The 19,567-nt window shown below is 39.6% G+C and overlaps 1 protein-coding gene across 5 annotated transcripts in view; it reads right to left on the bottom strand.

Annotated features, from left to right (window-relative positions):
* The window catches only part of CDH6 (cadherin 6), a 144,120-nt gene that overhangs the window by 7,730 nt on the left and 116,823 nt on the right, over positions 1-19,567 (bottom strand). For 3 of the 5 annotated variants that reach the window (XM_008262090.5, XM_089312654.1, XM_002714096.6), the window contains exons 6-11: positions 17,673-17,860; positions 14,978-15,231; positions 10,065-10,201; positions 5,935-6,056; positions 4,841-4,958; positions 4,438-4,689 (exon numbers count right to left, since the gene is read on the bottom strand). In XM_008262090.5, the coding sequence (XP_008260312.1) occupies positions 4,438-4,689; positions 4,841-4,958; positions 5,935-6,056; positions 10,065-10,201; positions 14,978-15,231; positions 17,673-17,860 (1,071 nt within the window). Of the gene's footprint in view, positions 1-4,327; positions 4,690-4,840; positions 4,959-5,934; positions 6,057-10,064; positions 10,202-14,977; positions 15,232-17,672; positions 17,861-19,567 lie in introns of all 5 variants that reach the window. The other 2 variants (XM_051853547.3, XM_051853546.3) reach the window with 2 other exon arrangements.

The following is a 19,567-nucleotide window of genomic DNA, read 5'->3' as shown; positions in this document are numbered from 1 at the left end:
GAACATAAACAAGAAAAGGTAGAGCAGAATAAGGAAGGTGGGGAGTGATTCTGTGTGTGTTTGAGGGGAAGTCTATGCTTTTTGGGCAAATTTCACATCATTTGAGCAGAGACATGAAGAGTTATCCAAGAGCTTTCTTCTGGCAAAGAGGAAAGACCCCAGATGTGTGCCTGGTGTGTTTGAGGAGAACCCAGGATTCCTGTGGCTGGCTAGAGGGAACTAGGCAGTGGTGGAGAGAAGAGAGTGGACCCTTCCCCTGGACCCTTGGAGGCTTCTGTATACCCTTCACCTCTATGCTGGGAAGTGGGAATTGGGGGGCAGGGAACCATAGGGCCTTGGGCAGAGGGATGCCCATGATCTACCATTTATTCTTATTTCTGGTGTGTCCAATGGCATGGATTTGCAAAACAGAAGGCTGTAAGTAAGGATGGCCTTTGGGATTATAGAAGAGCATCAAGCCAACTCTCTTTCCAAGAATTCAGCTGTGCTGCACATGGGCTCTTTCAGTCATTTAAGGCAGAATAGCAGCCCTTTATCATTTCTTAAATTTTCTCCAGCTTGGGGACCTATGTTTTTAATTTTAGTTATATGCACACCTGAAAAGAAAGGGTACAAAAATTCAAAGAAATTTAGTCATGACTTAATTCTTTGACAGCTAAAACTGCCCACATATTTTCTTATAAGCCTGATGCACACTTGAACAGAATTTCTTGAGAATGTAATTAACTAGAAGGTAGATGTTTCTCAGGTAAACTTTTATAAACTTGAGAGCGCGATTTCTAAGCACATGAAGCAAAAACAGGAAAGTAATGCATTGATAAGGTACCTTTACCAAGGATTGAGCTTCTCTTTCCTCTATTCTCTTGGAACTAGAGGACAGCAATAAGATTTACCTTTAGAGACCAGGGATCTTGGGCCATTTTGTGTTCAAATGCCATCATAAAACTAGAAGACCAGTAGATCTATATGAGCTTAAATGTATAAAAGAAAAGTGATAACACAATACTCCACATTGTTGTCAGGAATGAGTTAATACCAAAGTACTTCAAAAAGTTAATGGGAACTAGGATTCCAATAATAAGTTTATTTTGATGTGAAAAATTTTAAAGTGTATGCATACACAGGAGCTTCAGAAAGTTTCAGGAAAATGCATATAATCTATGCATTAAAAACTATGCATGGATTTCAAAATTTTTTGCACCAAAATAAACTTATCTTTAATTTATTAAAAAATTATGTATTTTACCAAAGTCATCCCACTAGTCAAAGTGATCAGTTTCAGTTCATAATTGATCATAATGATAGGATTAAGAGTCAAAAGGATCACATAAACAAGACTAATGTCTGCTAATACTAACTGATAGAATTAAAAAAGGAGAGAACGATGCAACATGGGAAGTGGGATACACAGCAGACTCATAGAATGGCAGATGTCCCAAACAGCACTCCGGCCTCAGAATCATCCCTTAAGGCATTCAGATCTGGCTGAAGAGTGCATGAGAGTATTTTAGGCATGGAAAGCCAAGACACTCTGGAAAAATAAATAAATAAAAACACCTAAATGAAAGATCTCTGCGAGTGAGATATCTTCAGAAAGAACAGGCCATCAAAGAAGGAGGTACCTTTCTCTGAAGGGAGGAGAGAACTTCCACTTTGACTATGACTTTATCTAAATAAGATTGGAGTCGGCAAACTCAAAAGGCTTCCATAGCCTTGGCAACTCATGACAAGAGCCTCGGGTGATTACTGATGCCATAAACGGGAGTGTCTATTGTTAAGTCAACAACAGGAATCACTGCACTTACTCCCCATGTAGGATCTCTGTCCTAAATGTGTTGTCCAATGTGAATTAATGCTATAACTATTACTCAAACAGTACTTTACACTTTGTGTTTCTGTGTGGGTGAAAGCTGTTGAAATTTTTACTTAATATATACTAAATTGATCTTCTGTGTATAAAGATAATTGAAAATTAATCTTGATGTGAATGGAAGGGGAGAGGGAGCAGGAAAGGGGAGGGTTGCAGGTGGGAGGGAAGTTATGGGGTGGGGGAAGCCACTGTAATCCAAAAGCTGTACTTTGGAAATTTATATTTATTAAATAAAAGTTAAAAATTATGTATTTGATAAATAAAAAATGAGAGAGAGAGAGAGAAATAGCACCCCATTAAGTGATTCATCCCACAAATGCCAATACTGCTGGGGCTGGGTAAGAGCTGGAGCCCTAAGCTGGGATCTCAAAGTTCTGTCATGTGGTAGGGACCCAAACGCTTGAGTCATCACTGCTGCCAGTCAGGGTCTATATTAGTTAGATTCAAGAGTCAGAACTGGGAATCAAACCCAAATACTCTGATGTGATATATACATGTCTTAACCAGCATCAACCCCTAGATCAAATGGCTGCCCCTAAACTTATCTTTTAATTTTATTTTTCCATTAACTTTTTGAAGTATCCTGGTTAATCTGAAAGTTTTGCCAATGTTAAAGCACCATATGGACATGAGATGTAGTAGGTTAGTTATTTCTATTGTTGTTTTATTTTTGTAAAATACCAGATGCCACACGATCCACTTTTTTGACTCCAGATTTCCTTGTATATCAATGTGCTTTTCTTCTCTTACAGACTCTCAGATTCATCTCCTCTTTCTTCAGCTGTCCCATTTCACGTCTGGAAATTGACTTGCCTTCTATAACTTCACAACATAGAGCACAGTTTGGAAGCCCTGCGTCTTTGTGAGAGAAGAGCTAGCTTGGAACTTAGTCCTACCACCTGTTAGATGTGTGACTTGGCTACGTGATTCCACATCCTGGGGACTCAGTTTTCATATTTAAGATGCAGATAAATATACACCAGATGGCTCTGTGGATTAAGTATGAAAAAAAATTTGCAAAGCACCTTGCACCCTGTCTGGCCTATGGTGTGAACCTGGTAAAGGTTAAATTCCATTTTCCTCCTTTTTTATTAGGTAACGTTTTCCAGAGAGACCAGACAGGATGTGGGTGGCACTGAGGCCAATTAGCAGAAGTGAAGAGACAGTGAATTCATGGCATGAGGGAAGTAAAAAGGGAAGATAGAGTTGGTTGGAAGAAAAAGGGGAGGATAGAATGGATAGATGATGAGGGAAAGGAAGAAACATCTCCCTCAGATGAGGATCCACTCTCTTTCCATGGATCACCACAGGGCTACTACTTGAGGACTTCCCCACCAATGTAGGGCGCCTAAAAAGAACCCTTTTGATCAAAAAGAACATTCATGCCCTTCTCCAAAGGAATTTTTGCAGACTCACACCATTAGAAACACTGATTTGTCTTTGCACACTGTCAGTTTTTATTTATCCTCATATCTTAAAATACTTTTCCCAAATCTTAGTTGACAAAGAGAATCACAGTTCTCTGGTTGAGTTTCAAGGCTTCTGCTATAATTAGCGAGGTGGAATGGGAATGTGAAGTTCTTGAGCAGGGATCCCTTGGCGTTTGTTCTTTTCTTGGAGAAATGTAGGTCCTCCTTGATGCTTCTCAATGTCATTCTGTCATCGTCTTTTCAGAAAAGTTTTCCTCCTGGTCATCTAGGTTAACTCCAACTTCTTACTCTGTTTTTCTTTGTGTAGATAAGTTTTACAGATCTTGCTTTTATTTTTGTAAGGGTTTTATTAAGTAACATTTGTATTCTCAGCTCCCAAAAGGTCAAAGACCTTTTGGGCAATTTGAGTTCAATGTAGAGCTAATTTGTTGGCTGGTGGTAGAAATTACATTGAAATCATTGTTGGGCTATGAATTTCACTTTCTTTGGCATCCCAGATTTATCTTCTTAGTCAGTTATTTAGTGTTGAGAGTCTGAGATATGAGTATAATAGACATTATGTGGCAATCAGAGAGCAGTGCTAATAAGGTAGTCATTTACGTGGGTGGATTAAAATAAGTCTACCAGGCTATAGAAAATTTCATAACTTTTTTTTCCTGTAGGAAAGAGAAAAAGTCATCACACTCCTCTTCCCACTCTCCCATTGATCTTTAAACTTTACCTTTGTAGAAAGGGCCTTCACCATATACTCCATGCCGGGTGACTTTCACTTTTTAAAATTTAACAATGTTTGCTAAGTTAAATATTAAACAACAAATGAAATGAAAAGGGCATATTTATATTGCCCTTAAATCCTTCTGAGATTCATTCCCAGTCTGATAAACAAGAGATTCTTTTGGCGGAATGATTCCCAGGGCAAGCAAAGACATGGGTAAGTTTCACATCTGTTCATTCTCCAAAGCCATTTTCAAGCAAAAATGAGTTCATAATTGAACAACACAGATTCTCAGCATTTGACTCTACTCACCTAGAGCAGGCTGTAAGCTTTAATGGGGGAGACGGAAAAATCTAGAGTGTCACAGTAACAGTGTGTGCCCCTCACCAAGGGGAGATAGGATGCAGGGAGAAGCAGTTTACCTAGTAGGATCACGATGCACAGAAGGATGGCAACCAGAGCCCCCGTGCTCAGTCCCGTGGGGTGGATGAGGGCCTCAGCATGGCAGGACTGCATGTTCCCATGGTGGTCACATGCACAGACCCGGACAGTCACTGTCCCAGTGCTGCTTTGGACTGGGTAGTCGTTGTCTGAAATGACCACAGGCAGGAGATAGGTGCTCATCTCGTGTCTGTTATAGCCATTTTTCCGAGTTAGGATTCCTGCGGTGTTGTCTGGAACCAGAAAGCAAAGTGGTGAATTTGTGTGGATGTGGCATCATGTATTGGATCAATTATGATGGGAAATATATGTGTATACACACACACTGACACACACAGAGATTTGGATCCTATAGATAACTATAGGTAACTTGAGCTTGTTTACCTTTGTTATCTTGAATGGTAAAGTTTGAGCCAATGGCTGCTTCAGGGGCCAATGAGAATGAGAATTGGTGCCCACTGTATGGGTCGTCCTTGTCAACAGCACGTAGGGTCTGAATCAACTATAAGAAAAGCCAAAAAGCTACTATAAAGTTTTGCTAACTCAATAATGTTTCTTACACAGTTTTGTAGTAAATTGCTTAACTGAAGGATTTTAAATTTTAATTAAAAACAATAGCCTTTGAAACAATACAATGAATCTGCTCTATTAGAAAAAGTTGATGGGTTAGAAAGCTGTATAGAAAGGATAACTGTTGTTCAGGGCTGTCCTGTGTGAACATCAAAGTGCCTAGATGTTCCCACATATTGCTAGGGAGCAAAATCACCCTGGTGGAGAAACATGGTCTTAGAGTGATTCAGTAGATTCAATATCACAATGATCTATGACAGCATTGTAACCTAACAAAATAGGGGCACTCCTTGGGACAGCCTGTTCAGAAAAGCAATCTTGGCATAAACAGAAGCTATCAGATGGCAAAAAGCTAAAAAGCCAATGAAGATACAAAACACAGTTAACTGCAGCTTCCCACTTGCTCCTGTACTTTAGCAGTGAATAAACTGTGACATAATTTTATATTACTGGCAGCAAAGACTTATTGCAGGTAGGGACAAATGTGTAAAATAGTAAAACACTCATGAATTTGTATTACTTGTACAGATGGGCAATGTAAATAAGTGAAACTATGAATTATAGGCAATTGCAAAAATATATTCCAGTTATTACTCTCAAGTACATATGGTAATTAAACTATCTGTTCACCAATAAAGAGTTTTCCAATAAAGCTGCGACTAATCTATTTTAATGAAAGTTAAGATGAATTTGGAATCTGCATCTGTCTTGGAGACTGATGAACTTCCAGTTCTTAAAAACTGTTTGCTCTCTTACACAAGTTAAACACTCATACTCGTTCTTATTTATAGTATTAATTTTCTTAGCATTCCCTTCATAGATAATTCAAAACTAGCCCTCAGCTCTGTGTATCACCTGAATTATTAGAAGGGCTAAATTAATCCGTCTCTCCTTCCTAGGAAACTCACCTGGTCTGCCTTTGCTTTCTCACAGACGAAGGTTTCGTAGAACTCGGCAAATTCTGGGGCATTGTCATTGACGTCTAGAACTTTAATATATAGAGGTACTCTGCTACTTTGCTTTGGATTATCTGTCACATACAAGAGAAAGAAATAAGCATTTGTATGCTGCTCGCCAATCTCCTTTAAATAATATTCATTCACTCATTCTTCTGCCCAATTCTCCAAAGCTGCTCTAGGTGCTATAGGGCATTAAGTACCCATGTGATTGCAAGAAAGTAAAATTAGATTGCTTGGTATTTTTTTTTTTTTTTTTGACAGGCAGAGTGGACAGTGAGAGAGAGAGATGGAGAGAAAGGTCTTCCTTTTGCCGTTGGTTCACCCTCCAATGGCTGCCACAGCTGGTGCGCTGCGGCCGGCGCACCGTGCTGATCCGATGGCAGGAGCCAGGTACTTATCCTGGTCTCCCATGGGGTGCAGGGCCCAAGCACTTGGGCCATCCTCCACTGTACTCCCTGGCCACAGCAGAGAGCTGGCCTGGAGGAGGGGCAAGTGGGACAGAATCCGGTGCCCCGACCAGGACTAGAACCCGGTGTGCCGGCACCACAGGCGGAGGATTAGCCTATTGAGCCGTGGTGCCGGCCCTTGCTTGGTATTTTTGGAGTTGGTTATACCTGACAGAAATGCCAGGGAGAAAGAAATGCTTGTGTTGATATACTACAACTGTGTAATAAACCCCAAAGTAACACAATCGAAAGAAAGGCATTGTGGAGGTAGGTTTTCAAGGCAGCAAGCAGATGGGAAAAATATGGCCAAAAGGAAAAAGATTGGAAATGAATAAACCAGCAGGAGATGAAAGAATTGTTTGTCTTGGGTTTTCAGTTTGAATATTGAATGCCTGAGTGCTAGATTTTGTGCTAGGTGTTCACTATGTGATCTTCATTCATTCTGATAAACTTCTGAGGTTGATAGAGTCATTGCTCCTATTTTATATATGAGAAAACTGTTGCAAAGAGAAGTTCAGTAATTTATCTGTGTTCATGGAGACAGTAAGGCATATAACCTAGATTCAGACTTGGGTCTGTCTGACTCTAAGACCCAGGGTGTTCTTCCAGAATAATGATATAAGGAGTACTTCGAAAATTCATGCAAAAGGTGGATTATGGATTATGGATTATGGATTTCATTTTTTGCACCAAAATAATCACATCCTTTGATTCTATTTTTTCCACAAACTTTTTGTTTATGCCTGGAGAGTGGAGGATGAGTATGTTGTCTTCTGTGATAATCTCTTGGATAGTGAGGAGAACAGATCCTAGTGTAAGAGGAGTTGGAATCTTGGCTCGTTCTCACTCACTTCACTCATACATTTATCTGTTTACTTAATAAATACTTAAAAGCTTTCAACAAGTCAGCCCTTAGCCCAGGATATGGAGCCCAACTGAGGGCCTTTCCCAGAACAGGAACCAGTTCCTAGACTGTAAGTTGGCTCCTGAAATGTTCAAACACAGAGACTCATGAAGTTTTTACTGTATGATAATTTTTATGTATTATTTCATAAGTGTTTTAATATTAAAAAATAAACAGTGATCATCTAATATCTACCGTGTGCTAGCCATTAGTCGGGATGCTGGGACCACAGGGAACACAGCGAAGACATTGTTTCCTGAAGCTTTGTTCTAATGGGAGTAGACAAACTGGAAACACATAGAAGTATACTGCAGCAAAAGGTACATGCTATGGAGACATTAAACAGAGAGAAAATGGGGTTGAGAGACACAGAGGTGCTCTGACGAACTGGATGCCTAGGGATGACCCCTTTGATGAGATGTCATTTGCCCAACCAGAGATATGAATGATGAGAAAGATGAAGCCATGTGAATATTTCTGGCTCTTCAGGTAGAGCAGAGAGCAAGTGCAAAGGCCTGGAGAGGGAGTGATCCAGAGTTACTCAAGCTCTGGCCTTCTGTTATATCACAAGCCATTCAGAAGTTTGGACAATAGGATTTTTAAGATCTCTGGCATCTGTGATTTCACTCATACCATTCTCACAAAGAGCTGCTGAATATGAACTTTTTATAAAAAAGTCTTATTCTGGGATTCATTTGCACAGTAGGGATACTATAGATAATATTGAAATAGTGTGTGTTTCTATATTTAAAAACCAGAGGATAGAATTTTGAATGTTTTCACCATAATGAAATATATAATATACATGTTATACAACATATACATGTACCAAAAAATCACAAAGTACCCCACAGAGGTGCAGTTTTTCTGTGGGGGTTTTAAAAATATGTTAAAAAGGTCTTAATCACTAATCTTTTCAAATACATTTCAGCAACATTAAATCTTAGAAAAAGAAATTTTCAGGCACAATGCTTAAAATATTTATGAAATGACTATTTCAATAAAAAGCAAAATTTCTTGATGTTATTTAAAAATGGTCATTTTGGGACTGGCGTTGTGGCATAATAGGTTAAGCCACCTACTGCAATGCTAGTGGGAGTCATGGTTGCTCCACTTCTGATCCAGCTTGCTGCTAATGGCCTGGGAAAGCAGTGGAAGATGGCCCAAGTGCTTGGGTCCCTGCACCCACATGGGAGACCTGGAAGAAGCTGCTGGCCCCTGGCTTTGGTCTGTTCCAACCTTGCCATTGCATCCATCTGGGGAGTGAAACAGTGGATGGAAATTCTCTTTCTCTTTCTTCCTCTCCCTCTTTGTAACTCTGCCTTTCAAATAAATAAAATAATTTTTTTTAAAAAGTTCATTTTGGCCAGCGCCATGGCTCAATAGGCTAATCCTCCGCCTTGCGGCGTCGGCACACCGGGTTCTAGTCCCAGTCGGGGCGCCGGATTCTGTCCCGGTTGCCCTTCTTCCAGGCCAGCTCTCTGCTGTGGCCAGGGAGTGCAGTGGAGGATGGCCCAGGTTCTTGGGCCCTGCACCCCATGGGAGACCAGGATAAGTACCTGGCTCCTGCCATCGGATCAGCGTGGTGTGCCGGCCGCGGCGGCCATTGGAGGGTGAACCAACGGCAAAGGAAGACCTTTCTCTCTGTCTGTCTCTCTCTCTCTCACTGTCCACTCTGCCTGTCCAAAAAAAAAAAAAAAAAAAAAAGTTCATTTTCAGTGGGAAATAATCTTGTGCTTTTAAAGCCTTCAGAGTCCTTTCTTACTGGTATCCTCATTAGTCCCTTGGCAAAAGCTCTGAAGAGCAAATTCCTACCAAAAATGTCTACTGAGGCATCTTTTTCACTTTGCTTTTGTCTGTATTGTCTTTCATTGTTCTACCCGATATCCTTCAGCCACTTCACAGTCTCATGTGTTTTCCATTTTATGTGGACTATTTCACACTGGATACCCAACTGAGATGACAATTTTTAGAACTTTTAATATTAACCCTCCCAAATAAGCTGTTATTTAGGTCTATTTTTAAACATCAAAGTACTATTTTGAATACCATTGTTTCTTTAAGTACATTATTCCTACATTGTTTATAATACACATTCATTTTCATTGTGTATAATTGATTTATTTGAAGCATTCTTTTGCCTCTAGTTTTCCTTGCCTTAGGTTTCATGGGGACTAGTATAAATGCATTGTAAACATTTTATTGATTAATTAGTGGTTTGTATTGCTTATTTTGGTGTACCACAGAAAAGTAAGGATTTGTATCTCTTATTTCTATAAAGATTTTGAGATATAAATTTTGTTGAAAGCTGGAGAATGAATCACCAAAAGATTTCTAAATAATGCCTATATTTTACAATGTATGTGACCACCTCTTTTGTCCCGCCCCCATACATAATCTCCCCTCCCCAGCTTTTTGGGTAATACTCTGATTTTTAAGCTTTTAGGAATCAAATACAACAAGTACAATTTAATCCCATTGGAGGGATGTCAATTTATTGTCTCTCTAGTGCAGAATTTCCATGGTTGTCTTTGTACTTATGAATGAGTGAACCTACACATTTCTAGAAGAAACATAATTGCACATGATGCGAGGGCCCTTTCCCTCAATATGTGTGATGCAGCAGGATCATCAGTACGTGGTAATTGGTTTCCACCATGCTCCAGCAGCCCTTGCTGGGACACTCACTCCATCAGTCAGGGACAGCGGCTGTACTAGGGTGGACTTACTAATCTCTGTCGCTATCACTGTAATGTTGTGCCACAGCAGTGTTTCTCGGTCCAGAAGTTTCGATGTAAAAATGGAACCATTTCCAGAATCAATGTTGAATATTCTGTCCATATCTGTGTGTCGATCCACAGAATACCTGAAAATGCAGAGTAGAGTTTAGAAAGACTGTATATTTGCTGTTTTTACATCCTATAACTGTTCCTGGAATATATGCTAAATGTTTTTTTCCTACTTGTAGTACATATTGAATATCTATAACTTCACAGTAAATAAAGTATTCTGAGCAATTAGTTGTTTGCTGGTGAGGTCTTAGTAGTAAACTCACTAGACAAGTTGCATGATTTTCAGGATCATCAATAAAGTTCCTTTTTTAAAAATATGTAACTTGGATCAAGTTTAAATGATGATTCTTAAAATTTTAACTCGAGCTTTTAGAACATCAGAATGTGTGTGTGTGTGTATGCTTATGTAGTATATTGGTTATTTTTCTGTTATCCATTTTATTTTAAACATCATACTTTTGAAAGATGCAAAAAATGATTAGTGTGGCCAAGGTCATGGAGGCAGGAAAGAGAGATAGAGGGTGTGACTGGAGAGGGATCCAAACACAGACTGCAGAAGAATGGGCTGGCAATGGTTAGGAGTTGGACTTTATTCTAAATGCAATGTGAATCTATGAAAGGGTTCCAAACAGGGAAGTGTCACAATCTAAATGATATTTAACAAAGGTGAATTGAGGAGAATAGTTGGGTGGTGCTGTCACAAACTGATGGAAAGACAGAGTGAAAAATAGGATTTAGGGAAGCTCATGAGTTCTGTTTTTGATAATGATGGGGCTGAGGTGCTTGAAGAAAGTCCAGGAGGAGAAACTTAGTCTGCAGCTTGAGATAAAGAATTAGACTGACAACCCAGATTTCCTACTCAGCTGTCTGGAAAGTGATGCCCAGTGAAGGGAGAAAAACATTAAGGACAGGATTATGTAAAGGACCCAAGGGGACACAGAGACCCACAGGGGCCAGGATAGTACCTGGAGCAGAGTAAGAACCGGATAACCATTTGAAAAGAGAGTTTGTAGGAATTCAAAGACAACCAAGAGTGGTATCTTAGAAACCAAAGAAGGGCAGTCTTCTACCCCGAAACGGATGGAAGACTGGTAGATTCTGAGAAATGTTAAAAGTTTATTACTAGTTTTTAGAATATCCATGGAAGGGGAAATATATGTGTACATTTATGAGTGAGAGAAGGCACTGAAGAGAAAACTCTGAGGCAAGTTATTATGTTAAGGCCATTAGGAAAAACATTGCCTACTTCAGCTAGATTCTCAAAAAATACTATGATAGGAAGTTTTAAAATGTCGGCTTGGTAGAAATATAATTAAATAAATGGTCTAACTACTCAGATACTCTAGAATTATTATAACTATTCTAAAAAAACAGTTATTAATTTTCAATAATATAAAATGTCCAACATTCTATTTCAAGTCATTATTTTTGTTTAAAATATAAAGTTATAATTAACACTATACTTTCATAATAAAATTCATTTTTGTCATCTAAGTAGATGCCTAAATAAAATAGACAATGAATTATTGTAGACTATTTAAATCCAACCTTAAAGAGAATTAATGAAGTTCACAATTGTGCTGGAATTTTAGTTTCATTGTATATAAACTAATGTGTTAATACCAGAAAGACTGAAATAAATAAAACAGCTATTTTTAACCTTTATTAAGAATTTAGGTAACCATATTGAACTTACTTCACTACCTTTCTTAATTTTTAATTTGAGAATGATAAATATTTATTATATTCAGTTAATCACCAAAAAGAAAAATCTCAGTATTCACAGACTTTGTGAGAAGTTTAATAATTATCTACAAGCATATCTTTCCCCTCATGAGAAAAGTCAAACTTAAGGTTTTTTGCTCATTGTGTTTGTGAGCTTTTACAATCATAAACAGCAGAGATATCTTTTCTTCCTCCTATAGTTTTAAGTTTTAACAGTAATCACACTTTTCCATCAAGGTTAAGGGGTGAGATTTAGGTGACAGCAGCTTTGATTTCAAGGAGAAATTAGCTGTTCATAAAATATTAATATTGTATATTATTTTTCCCTAATTGTGAGATTTTTAAGTTAGTGGAAAACCTAAAATGCCTACATTGTTTCGGAAAGATGCTTGCACACAAAGCCTTACTTATTTGTTGTTTTCTTTCCAAAGTAATCTCAATTTATATCAATTTATATCCACTCTCATTAATGGTGATCATCATGGATCAGGACCAGAGTGCTCAATCTCATCATGATTACAGCAGATCTTCTGCTAGGTAGCTCCTGCCTTTTTTTCTAGGACTTCAGGCATTCCGTAATTAAATAATTTGTCTTCTAGCATATCTTCAATTCAGGGGGATTTGTAGTTGGAGAAAGGAAGTTGTGTTTACATGTAAATTTTTCATAATATGTATTTATAGCTACATAAGTTTCTTTCATAGAAATCAAAGAGTATTCGTGGTAGAGTTTCTGGCAGAAAATGATTTTATGTGATTAAAGAATTAAAGATTTGTGCCTGCATAACAGTAAGTCAGCATTTGGGGGAAGAATTCTCTCAAGTTAATTGTACACCTAACATTACTGTCTGGCTCCTAGCAGGTCAATATATATGTCTTGAATAACCAAAACCTATGCATGGATGTACTTTCCAGTATAAGAACAAGTTTAATCTTATAAAAGAAATCACTGGAACAAGCATATATGCTAATATATCTATGCATATTTCTCACCTTAAATCTATATCTGTATACTAAATCCATATGTACTATGGGAAGGCTGGTAGCAAAAAAAGATTCAAAATTAGATGGCAACCAACCTAATCCGACAACCTAAGTACTTCCTTTCATAAAACATAGAATAATATAGTGAGTAAAAATGGCATTTGATATAAAAAGTAGTTATAGACAGAAAGAAATACAACCCAAATTCCCAGAAGCCATAGACTCTTTCAATGAAAAACATGTTGATCTAGCAAAAATGTAACCGAAGCTCATGTTTGTAAACTTCTAGCATTAGCAACTTTAAATTGAACCCTGACACAGTCTTGCTGAGACGTTTTCTTTATGCAAACTCCATGTGAGAGAATAGATGTGAAATTAAAGTCTTTGTGCTATTAATGTGAAAACCATCTCTCATCTTCCTTATTAATAATATTACATGTAAATGGAGAAACACTTGATCCACGGAGCTCACATGTGGCTATTTTGTTGGCTATAGTCCAAATTCAAGAACTTATAGATATTCCAGTAGACTGATAATTTTCTGCCAATCTGTTTGCCCAGGGATTTAAAATTATTTCCTGAAAGTAGGTTGGGCATTTTTGTGACAGCTTGTCATAAGGTCTCATTTCAGGAAAGCGCTCAGAAGTTACGAAGTTAGAAAATGATTGCCTTGGAGCTTCAAATTTATTTATCTGTAACAATGCATTAATGTTTATTAGTATATTTATATGAATGATATCAATAACCACACTCTTCATGCAGCAGCCAGGTGATCCTTTACAAAGGTAATCTTGGATAATTCTTCAATTCAAAGCTTTTCAATAGCTTTTCTAAACTGTACTGTGGACTACAAAGCCCTATAGGACCTGACACACTGACCGCCGGCTACCACACCTTCCTGTTGGGCTCCCAACCCACCAGTCCCTCCTCCGACTGTGCAGGCCTCCTTGCTGTTCCTCCAACATGGATGCAAGCTCTGATAACAGATCACACCATTGCTTTTTGCTCTTCTTGGTTTGGTTGTTCTTAGCCATCAGCCTGGCCTTCATTTCATTCAAATCTTGACTCAAATGAGTTCCTGTAAGGCCAAGTTTGACCACACTACCTAAAACAGTGCCACAGGTACTCTGTTTCCATATTCTGCTTTTTTCATGGCTTAGCATTTATTGCCACCTGATATATTTCTCCAATACATATTTATAATTTGGTGGATTCCCTCTGCCCAAATTAGAAAGCAAACTCCATGAGATCAGGACTTACTACCTGACCAGATTCCGTAGAGCCTAGAATGTGCATGGCCAGCGGCAGGTGCCCTGGTCAGAAGACATTTGTATACTCATTAGCAACAGTTCCTGTAGCTTTTCAGTCTATATATGGGGCAAATTTACACAATATCTGGGCTTAATGTTCTCCCCATTTTGTCAGTTAAGTTAGTGACTGAAGGCTGGAGGTTGGTTGACTCCAGCATTTTCCTGAGAAGATTCTAGAATACCCAAGTGCCAGTGATTCCAAAGAGCAGTGAGGGTTTCATGCACCACGATTTACAACTCAGCTGTAAGGAAAGCACAAGGAAAACAGGGCTTGCCTACACAGCATAAATCTGGGTTCTGCTCTATTAATTTCTCCAGGATTTCGCAGACATACATCATCAAACAGATCTTGTTTTTTTACCTGTCTGCAGGAGGAAAACTTACGCATCCAAATGGAGCATAATTCTGCCTCTAAGTGTTACATGATAGGTTCTTCCACACTTGAAAAACAAGCTCTCAAGTTAGTGCCTGGCTAGTTAGTTTCTCCACAGCACTCCTTGAGAAATCTCAAACCTCGGAAAAATCTCCTGCCTTAAAAACAAAATTTCAAGCCATTCAGCTACTGCATTACCGTCCATTACGTCTGTGCAAGCAGTAAACTCCTGTTAGCTCCTTTTGTGCCTTGTCCTTTCAAGTGGTGTTGTTTAGATTTATATCGCTACTAAAATAATATTTATGCAGTGAGCAAGGAGAGTGAAAAGTGCAGTTTGGAGGAGTCTTTTAGGAAAACACAACTGTTTAATTGGTGAGAAAAAAATCATCTTAAATACAGGCGGCTGTTTGACTACAAACTGACTGCCGCTTACCAGGAGACGCACGGTGTGCAGCGCTTACCTAACAGGATTCCTGGCGGCATCTGGATCCTGAGCTGAGACCGAGCCTATGGTCGTGTTAACTTGAGCGTCTTCTCTCACTTGCACAATGTAGGCCAGTTTGCTGAAGACCGGAGGCTCGTCTACGTCCTCCACTATGATTCTGACTGTGGCCGAGTCTTTGAATGGACCCAGGTAGAGAAACCGGGGCTCCACGTGAGGATTGGAGGCTTCCACCTTGAGAGTGTACACTTTCTGCTTTTCGAAGTCTAGGAGCTTGGGAGAGGAAAGTGACATGATTACAGTGGCCGACTCGCAGAAAGCCAAGACACCAGCCACGCTCAGTGCAGATCACTGATCAGTGAATCGCGATTGTATTGCTTAGGAAAATCTACTACATGAATGAGGTATTAGGCAAAGGTGGGAAAAACAAGGAGTGATGTTGTCCCCACACCTTGACCACTAAGGAGGGAAACTCACAGTCTGTGAAAGAGTTCAGACGCCACATGATCCTGATGAAAGTGGGCCTGAAACCAAACCTGCCGTTGAGTTAACAGTGGGAGCCAAGGTACAAGATATGACACCGGGCAGAAAGGGGAACAGGGAGCAGGAGTTTGTCACAGTTGCTCCGACTCTTCTAACAAATCCTTATATGAGGGTGCTTACAAAAGTTCATGGAAAATGGAATTAAAAGATACATTTATTTTGGTGTAAAAATTTTAAGAGGCATGCATTTTTCGATCCTATGCATTTTCTATGAATTTTTGGAAGACTCTCATATTTGACTAGGGGGAAGTCACCAGGGCTACATGATAGATATGCAGATCATTCCAGGTCAGATGTTTTGACATTTGACTGAAGTTGCACCTAACGAGTGTTTAAACCTGCCCCACCCTGGACGATTAACCCATCTCTGAGATGGAGGCGACAATCTTACCCTAAGAACTACCCTGAGTGATTCTTCTAAGTTGCAGCCAGAACTGTGAGCCACAGCTTTACATAATGATTTCCTCCTCTTCACGCCCACAAAATAAAGTTCTTGGGGCTGGCGCTGTGGCATAGCTGGTAAAGCCACTGCCCGCAGTGCCGGCATTACATGTGGGCGCCGGTTCCAGTCCTGCCTGCTCCACTTCCAATCCAGCTCTCTGCTATGGCCTGGGGAAGCAATAGAGGATGGCCCAAGTGCTTGGGCCCCTGCACCCATGTGGGAGACCTGGAGGAGGCTCCTGGCTCCTGGCTCCTGGCTTCGGATCTGCACAGCTCTGGCCATTGCAGCCCTCTGGGGGAGTGAACCAGTGGATAGAAGACTCTCTCTCTCTCTCTCTCTCTCTCTCTCTTTCCCTCTCCCTCTCTCACTCTCTCTCCCTCTCTGTAACTCTCCCTTTTGAATAAATAAATATTTAAAACCAAACAAACAAAAAAAAAGAAAACCAAAATAAATTTCTTTTTACATAGGGTAATACAGTGTTCCAAATGATACCCTGATAGGGGCGTGGGCTAGTTATTTACTAGAGAAAGTAATGATCACTGCTGTGGACACCCTTTAGGAAATCTACGTCTGTTTTGTGGAGCTACAGTGAACTGAATGCTTCTCGATAACTTGGAGTTTCATGTGGTAACGTGACAAGGCTCACTGGAAACACAGTTCATCAAGATGTTAGTGAGTGTGATTTAGTCAGCAAGGCAAAATTTCAGTTTGAATCTAATAAGGTCCCAAGAAAATTAAAAAGGTTAAAGCACACTAATGGGCTCTTAATTACATTTTCGTACAAAACACTGGTCTGAGTGTCACTTAAACATTTTTTATTGTGTTTCCAGATACTAAGATGTGTAATCCAAAGCTTAATGGGATTTTTTTTCTTGGTTTTTACATCTACTTATGCTTATATTTACTCGAACACATGATAGTGTTAAAGGAGAGAGATGGACAGCATACATTATAAAAGTAAGATCAGAAAAAAATATTAGTATTATTCTGAAGCTTGATGCACACTATTGTAATTTTTGCCACAGTTTTTGTATATTGCTCTGTGGTGCTGGTTGATTTTGGAGGTAAAATAACAGCTGATTCCTTTGAGAGAAAATATCAATTCAGATCATAAAAGCTGAATTATTGTTGTCTTCCAGTTAGTAGCTAAAGGGGTTGCAGTAAATATCTGCTGCTGAATTTAAATTTGTGGTCATTCTAGGTCTTGTTCGGGCCATCTTGATCATGGCTTGCACTGCTCTTCCTTCAGAGCTTGTGTCACACTTGCAGTTGGACATTTGTTTATTTGTCAACCTGCTCCTTAGTCTCTTCCCCCCTGGCTTTGAAGACCCGTGGGAGCACAGACCATCTGCTATAGGTACTGTTGTGCCGCCAGCACCCAGATCAATGTCTGGCACTGTGTGTTTATTCATTGTTCACTTATATTACTTAGCTTATGCATTCTTATGTATCTGTGTATATATAAATATATATACATCATTTGGTTACATTATTCATTTACTTAGGAGGTTGTTCATAAAATTTTATTGAAAGTATGAAGTTAATAAATGCATAAAATTACTGTAGACCACAAAAGCCAACCCCAGATAGCTCAGTGTAATTGAATCAGTGTTTTTAAGAGAGTAGCTAGTAAAATGAGAATCTCAAGGGATGTCATTGCCCCTGGTAACTTGGGAACCAGAGGGAAGTAAACATATTTACTCGTGTGAGATTTAAGAGCTGACATTACCTTTTTGACTGTTATGATCCCTTCCTGGGTTTCCTGGTCAGTGATGACATCAAACATGTCGAGGCCCTCGCCGTCGGTGATGCTGTACTCAATCTCAGCGTTCTCCCCCATGTCGGCATCACTCGCTTTGATCCTGCCGATGGGTGTGCCCGGTGGAGAAGATTCAGGCGTTTTAAACTGGTAGGTGCCTGTGAATTACCAGACAGATATGAGTCCAGCACAGACCAAGTGTTCTATATCTGAATACAGCAGTAGCCCCTCGTCCTCAGGCTTTCATTCTAGGACCCCCAATAAATGCCTGAAGTTAGCTGGTACCCAATCCTCTACATAGTCTTCTGTTTTTTTCTATATAGACATGATAAAATTTAAGTTATAATTAGCCACAGTAAATGATTAACAACAGTAACTAGTATTAAAAATCACTATAATACAGCAATAAACTATAATAAAAGTTATTTAAAATTCATGAATTATTTCTTTCTGGATTTTTCTAATAGTTTTAGAGTGCTTGATCATGGGTAACTGGAACCTTGGAAAGTGAGGTTGTGGATAAGGGGGTGACAATTATAAAGACAAACCACATTTTCTAACAGTGTTTAAAAACATTACCATGGAGGCAGGCAGATTAGTGCTTTCTTCAAAATAATTAACCTATTCTCCTAAGTTTTTACTTTTTAAAAATATACTTATTTGTGGCCGGTGCCCTGGCTCACTTGGCTAATCCTCCGCCTGCGGCACCAGCACCCTAGGTTCTAGTCCCGGTCGGGGCGCCTGATTCTGTCCCGGTTGCTCCTCTTCCAGTCCAGCTCTCTGCTGTGGCCTGGGAAGGCAGTGGAGGATGGCCCAAGTGCTTGGGCCCTGCACACACATAGGAGACCAGGAGGAAGCACCTGGCTCCTGGCTTTGGATTGGTGCAGCGCCGGCCGCAGCGCGCCATCCTTAGCAGCCATTTGTGGGGTGAACCAACGGAAAAGGAAGATCTTTCTGTCTCTCTCTCTCTCTCACTGTCTACTCTGCCTGTCAAAAAATATATATACTTATTTGTTCATTTGAGAAGGCAGAGAGAGAGAGAGAGAGAGAGATATCTCATATGTTGGTTCACTCCCCAAGTGGCTACAACAGCTGGGGTTGTGCCAGGCTGAAGCCAGGAGCCAAGGACCCCATCCAAGGTCTCCCATGTGGGTGGCAGGGACCCAACTACTTCAGTCATCACCCTTGTCTCCTAGGGTCTGTGTTAGCAAGAAGCTGGAGTCAGAAACAAGAGGCAGGAATCAAACCTAGGCACTCTGATATGGGCCATTGGTATCTTAACTTCTGTACAAATACCTACCCCCAAATCTTTTCCTACATGATTGTTAAGAATAACTCTATTTCATGACCTGTTTCCTAGCAAATGGAGAGCGCTTTTGTTATCCTGTAAACAGGCTTCCAAGTTTATGGCGTCATTGTCAGAATGACTGAACTGCTAGAGAAGGCTGCAGTTTCAAAGTCCCCTGTTAACATAGTGTTGCAGAAGGAAGCGAGTAGAATTTAACCTGAACTGCCACTTGAAGCCAATTACTAGGCATTCATTAAAAGAGTTCTTTCTGCCACTGCTAATAATAGCCAGAGGCAGAAATAAATTGCAGCACTTTGGAGAATGCACCCAAGAAAGACATTGTTTCACTCAGACACAGAGCTGGATCTAGCTGCAGAACTAGGGATATAGCTAAATACATCAGGTTATAAAGCTTTTAATTTATTTTTCTTTTACTTGCTCATTCTTTTAGACTTTATGACGGTATTTTTCTGTGCAAAGGTTTCCCCTATATGTAATTTGTATTAATAATTCAAAATCTGTAGTTTGTAGATAGATACTCATATATCCCCTGTTACAAAATTAGTTTAAGATGAAA

Source organism: Oryctolagus cuniculus, chromosome 14 (assembly GCF_051225735.1).
Source record: "Oryctolagus cuniculus isolate XC-2025 breed Fujian yellow rabbit chromosome 14, ASM5122573v1, whole genome shotgun sequence".
Taxonomy (NCBI): Eukaryota; Metazoa; Chordata; class Mammalia; order Lagomorpha; family Leporidae; genus Oryctolagus; species Oryctolagus cuniculus.
The sequence above is the reverse complement of the archived record's forward strand: the minus strand, read 5'-3'. Positions and strand labels throughout refer to the sequence as shown.